General features: G+C 40.4%; 1 protein-coding gene across 1 annotated transcript; it reads right to left on the reverse strand.

Annotated features, from left to right (window-relative positions):
* LOC133000126 (transcription factor HES-5-like) lies at window positions 1-5,427 on the reverse strand. The gene is made up of 4 exons (XM_061070000.1): window positions 5,365-5,427; window positions 4,949-5,251; window positions 537-614; window positions 1-423 (listed from the first exon to the last, which is right to left on the reverse strand). The coding sequence occupies exons 1-4, from the start codon at window positions 5,425-5,427 to the stop codon at window positions 1-3; spliced, it is 867 nt and encodes a 288-aa protein (XP_060925983.1).
* Window positions 5,428-6,361: the final 934 nt, after the last annotated feature.

The following is a 6,361-nucleotide window of genomic DNA, read 5'->3' on the forward strand; positions in this document are numbered from 1 at the left end:
CTACCACGGCCTCCAGGGGGCGCTGCTGACTGGACTCTTGTCTTTGGAGATGCTGCTGTGGACTGTGGAGCTCAGAGGAGAGAAGTCAGCCTCTCTCAGCTTCTCCTCAGAGGAAGACTGCAGCTTGTGGACGTGCTTCATCAGTCTTCTCTGCGACTGTGCATTCATCCCCTCCCTGGACAGGAAGTGCGCCACCTCCTGGACACATCTGGAGTAGCCCCGTTTGACGGCTGCTGAGCCCACAGCTGGATTCTGCTGCTGCAGTCGTCTGAGGAAGTAAACGGTCATCTCCAGGATGTCTGCTTTCTCCAGCTTGGAGTCTGGCTGCTGGTTGAGGAACTCTGGACCCAGGAGAGACTTGAGCTGCTCGATGCTGCTGTTGATTCGCTCTCTGCGTAACTTCTCCACCAGAGGCTTTCTGAGCTGCAGAGACATGAACAAAGTTAGTCATCAAGTCATTCTGGAGTCAAGAGTCAGCATGAACAAACACAAGCTCTCGTAGAAGAAGAGCACGTCTCCTTGAATCTTCAATTTACCTTGTGGCTCCGAGTCAGATGCTCCTGAGAGTTGGTCATTGCTGCAGTGATTGTAGGAGCCATGTGTGGATCTCTGTGCTGTAGAGGTCTGTGTAGAGACAATCTGATCTCTGCTGCCTTCATCCCTCCTATTTATAGTCCCACATCTCCATATCAATGTGTGGGTCTGGGGCTGGCTGCAGGTTCCCACAGTCTCAGCCAATCAGAGAGCTCGGGGGGACAATTAATGCTGAATGGTGCTAATGCCTCAGGGACAATAGTTAGATCTCAGGGGAACAGGTGGAGGACTGGGGGGGGAATCTGGGAAAGTGGTGACCCTGTAGAGAGCAGATCTGCTGCCTGATGCTGATCAAAGACTTTGACTGAGCACACGCTCAGCAGCACACGTGTCAAACCAGACTCTTCATCAGTAGAAGGAGATGGAAGTTTTACACAAACTCTAAACTCTGTCCAAGTTTACAATTCCTGTATAATCTATATTACCCGAATAAGCTTTATAAATTGTTTTCATTTTATGGAAAATTTAAACATATTTCATCTCTTCTGCAAGGCACAGGAGATGAACATCAGGTATCACAGATTTTTATTAATTGATTAAATTTAGTCTCCCTGGTGTCCAGATAATAACTGTTTCCATTATAAAGGACATCTCAACATATTGTCACAATTATCAATATCAATCAAAAGATAACAAATGTTATCATATATTTATATACCAACAGTACTTTAACTACAGTGATTCATGTAACCAATCAGTGTATTATATTTAATTTGAGACCACTCTGTGTTGTTTTTTTGTCTATTAGTTATAAAGTTGTCCTTGTGTCCAGATGCAGCAGCTGTGTGGTCTTGTGTCTGCTGGTGTGAGTAGAAAGTTTCTCTCAGTTTCCCACACTCAGGGTTTGAATGATGTGGTCAGTGAACGACAAAAGCTCTTTGAAAGCAGCTTTAGTGACAGAACGTGGGCGTGTGCTGCGATGGAGACACTGACCTGACGTCAGCCCACCGGCCATCTGGAGGGAAACAACCTCATTGGATCAGAGGGATCTTTAAACTCTGATAGTTTCCAAAAATTATAACGTAAAAATACATACAATCTAAGCAGTTTATTTGTAACCGTTTCAATCGTAACTGTAAAAAATTCAAATATTGTTATTTGAAACATATCCTTGTTATTGATGAATGTTTTCAAAGTGTAGAGGGTTGATGACAGCTGTTTCCTGACGTGTGCCAAATCCCTCCGGACAATAAGGCGACTGCTGGTGTGGTTAAAGATGCTAATCAGGCTGAAGTGGGACAGAGTTGTCCGGTGCTTTCCCACATTCTGTTACATTCAGTCCGTTCATCTGTCACCTCAAACCAGGAGAGAGGGTTTTTGGCATAGGCAGAAACTAATATTTTTAAATTATTCTTTATTATGAGAGCCCTAGGTTGTATTAAACAGTGTGATCACTTGTGTGTACTTGTATGAGTGTGTACATTTACACCGAAGGATCCGCTGCTTTTTAAAACATTTCTCAAGACTCCATGTTGGGAGATTGTATTCAGAACAAACTTTAGTTATAGTTTCATTTAACATTTTATTTTAGTGTCCATTTTGTCTATTTTAAACCAGAATCAGCGACATATTCTTGAAGCATGAATACAAAAAAAAGCTTTTTATTAATCCTACATTACACAACTTTCATTACCTGTTTTTCTTTATTATTATTTATTTGTTGTAATGTTTTATTCCCTGATCTGATTTGCTTCTGTCCTGAAATGGTTTAATCCTGTTACAACCTTCTGATTCACATATAATTGAATTTGAGAAGTGGCCTGTAATTAAAGTTAATTATAAAAAAAAACATGTCTCCACCCAATGAACTTGCAATAGGTCTTGAAATGTTAATAGAATTATTTTTGTTTTAAAAAGAGATTATAAATTAATGCGCGCTATTTGAAACAATAGGCGTGTTTTCCGGTTTAATAGCAACATATTCACTTTAACCTCTGTCTCCTCAGGTCAGAGGTCATCCCTCACTGTCCCACTGGGACCCTGTGAGTGACTTTCCTCTGGTTTCCCACACTCTCTCCTTTCATGCATTTAACCAAAGGGATCAATACAAAGTGTGTGTCACTGACTTTGTCACAAACCAGCTCCGATGTTCGGCCTCTTGCAGAGGGGAATGTTCACTTTGATTCTCTAACAGCAGAAAAATTTAACTATAAACTCGAAACAACTTTCCAACAGTTTCCCAAATAAACGTGACTCAGCTGAAGTTTTGTCATTGAGACAAAGTCAGAGTCAAAGTGGAAATGTCTGCATGTGGTCTGATGACTCATGAGGTTCCACTCAGTCAGTGGTTCTCAAATTGGGTCTGTAGCAAACTGCCAGGGGTTAGAGAAAAGATCCAGACTCATCCTTTAAAATCATCATGATATATGTATATTCAGTGTTGACATGGTGAAAATAGTTTAAATGCATTTCTAATATCTTTCAAACACATTTCTATTGTGTTGGTCCTACATAGAGTAGAAGTATAAAAATTAGGCTCATGACAACATTTTCCAAGTAACGTAAACAAGGGGGTTCCCAGAATATGTTCTGTCTTGTAGGGGGGTCCATTGCAAAGAGAAAAAGTCTAGACCCTCCTCACTAAGTGACAGAGAGTGGATGATGTCAGATAATCAAACACATGTATTTACACTGAAAAATGATATTGATCTAAATTACAATATGATTGTTTGCATTGTGGAGAGAGAATCAGGTCCAAGGTTTGACGACTGATGTTTGGTCATCATCCATTTATCTGTTTTTGTTGATGAGGGAAATCAAGTGGGCTGATGCCAATCCTGTCTGACATTGGACAAGAAGAGGGGCCACTGTACCACCGTGCCACCTTCTTAAACCATGGTTTGATGATACATGACCTCTACCGTGACAGAAATCTCTCTGGGAATCTGTTCCTCATCACTGTGGTATAGTTATGTAAGTATGAGTAACACAAGAAAACAGAATGCAGTAGATTCGATTATGGTTTGGTTTATTGACAAACGTAAAGATGAAGTTTTCATCCAGAGCAGAAACATGTGATGATGCATCACGACAACAACTTGGCAGCATCTCCAAGTCACGCTGCACTCAAACTGAGTGGAGGAACATGGGTCTTTACAAAAGACACAAACAGTTGACGTTCATCTTAATATAAAATATGATTTAAAATCAACATTTACGCTTTATATAAAAGCTGAGGTGGAACAAACTGACCCTAGAACAGATCAGGTGAGTATAAAGGTCACTTTCATTAAAGTAAACAGTTCACTGCCACAGCAGCAGATTTACACACATACCTTTTGGATTAAAGGATATAAATGCATATAGATCCTATAACAGATCAATATTAACTAATCAAAGTGATTAACAAATATGACACTAAGTCAGTTTGATCAAAATGATCAAAGATACAGAATTAGTACAAGGTCATCTCATACAAATGCAGAGAAATATAAACTTTCATTAAACATGAATTAATAATGTTCTTTCTCAATGTGAAAGATGAAGTTTCCATATTTACTTTTTCCTTAGGAAAAGTACATTTTTCTCCAAAGGAGAGTTTGAAAACATTTAGTATTTAATCGTCCTTCTGTTCACACAGAAGAACACGTCCTTAAATTCCATAGAATTCGGTTTCAGTATTTGTTGATGCACAACACAACAAATGCAACTAACCACAGAGATTAAAATCAATGATTAACAATGTAAACAAAGAGAAAGTTAAGGTTTCTGATCAAAAAGATCAATATTAATGAAACATGTTAAAATGTTTCCACTGATTTCTCTTCAACCATGAAGTACAGTGAGGTATAATATGAATAAATGTTATCATGTAATGATATTTCACTGATACAGTGAAGTACAATAATAACTGCTGATGCAGTCAGATGTGATTCATGCAACATGAATGACAAGATGTTCTCGTTCATAAAGAAAATGAAATAAACGTTTGGATCTTAAAACAGATCATTTTTGACTGAACAGAGAAATTCAAAGTTAAAATCCTGATGAAAACACGTCCACAAAAAGGACATTTAGATGTTTTCACAGCAAAGATCAATATTAATCAACAGGTAACAAATCATGTGATGATACATCACTGACACAGTGAGGTGTGATAATAATTGCTGATGCAATCAGATGTGATTCATCCAACATGCATGACAAGATGTTTTCTTTCTTCACTTGAAAGATATTGTTGCTTCTTTTCCTTAGGAAACGTCCAATACGTGTTTCTGTTCATACAGAAGAACAAGTCCTTACATTTCATGGAATTCACTTCCAGTCGTCTCTGACCACTGAGCTCGTCCCAGTTTGTCTGCTGGTAACTCCAGTGTGTAGGAGTCTACCACGGCCTCCAGGGGGCGCTGCTGACTGGACTCTTGTCTTTGGAGATGCTGCTGTGGACTGTGGAGCTCAGAGGAGAGAAGTCAGCCTCTCTCAGCTTCTCCTCAGAGGAAGACTGCAGCTTGTGGACGTGCTTCATCAGTCTTCTCTGCTGCTGGTTCTGCTGCAGCAGCTGTGTCATGAAGCAAACGGTCATCTCCAGGATGTCCGCTTTCTCCAGCTTGGAGTCTGGCTGCTGGTTGAGGAACTCTGGACCCAGGAGAGACTTGAGCTGCTCGATGCTGCTGTTGATTCGCTCTCTGCGTAACTTCTCCACCAGAGGCTTTCTGAGCTGCAGGGACAAGAACAAAGTTAGTCATCAAGTCATTCTGGAGTCAAGAGTCAGCATGAACAAACACAAGCTCTCGTAGAAGAAGAGCACGTCTCCTTGAATCTTCAATTTACCTTGTGGCTCCGAGTCAGATGCTCCTGAGAGTTGGTCATTGCTGCAGTGATTGTAGGAGCCATGTGTGGATCTTTGTGCTGTAGAGGTCTGTGTAGAGACAATCTGATCTCTGCTGCCTTCATCCCTCCTATTTATAGTCCCACATCTCCATATCAATGTGTGGGTCTGGGGCTGGCTGCAGGTTCCCACAGTCTCAGCCAATCAGGGAGCCTGGAAAAGAGAAAGGGACTGTGGGGCTGCCACATGCTCAGTTGTCATACGAGCCGGAGACAATAGTTGGATTGCAGGGGAACAGGTGGAGCACTGGGGGGGTGATGGAGGGAGAATCTGGGAAAGTGGTGACCCTGTAGAGAGCAGATCTGTTGCCTGATCAATGACTTTGACTCAGCACACGTTGTCAGAACATCACATAAACAAACAGACTTTTGTGTATAAGAGCAAAATTCACCCTATGGCCTATAAAATATATCAAAGTAAATGAAAGCTTAATAAAGTATGTATAAGTGAGTAGAGTCGCACTGATCTAAAAACTTTGTGCTTCAAAATGTACACATTTTATATGAGGTATTCTCATTTAATTATTTAAATAATTTAACTGTAAAGTAAAAGTTTTACGCTGCAAGGCACTGGAACACATCATTAGAAATCATGGTATTTTTTTTTATTAAAGACTAAATTTGGATAAAGTCCAGATGTAGCAGATGTGTCCTCACTCCTCTGAGTGTGAGTAGAAAGTTTCCCTCCGTTTCCCACACTGATCATTTGCCCGCTCACAACAAAAGAGTCTTTTGTAATGGATCCTGGATTTGAGCTGTAACTGAGACCGAGCCTGACGTCACCAACCATCTGGAGCGGAACAACAAAAATCTGAAAAAATACAAACACAAGCAATCGTCCTCAATTTCCTCCCACTTTCAATATGCACTTGCAGAATCTTGTACCTTCCAGTCGAAATTCACTTTTTGTTAAAATCAAACAGATCAATATTTCACATGT

Source organism: Limanda limanda, chromosome 4 (genome assembly GCF_963576545.1).
Source record: "Limanda limanda chromosome 4, fLimLim1.1, whole genome shotgun sequence".
Classification (NCBI taxonomy): Eukaryota; Metazoa; Chordata; class Actinopteri; order Pleuronectiformes; family Pleuronectidae; genus Limanda; species Limanda limanda.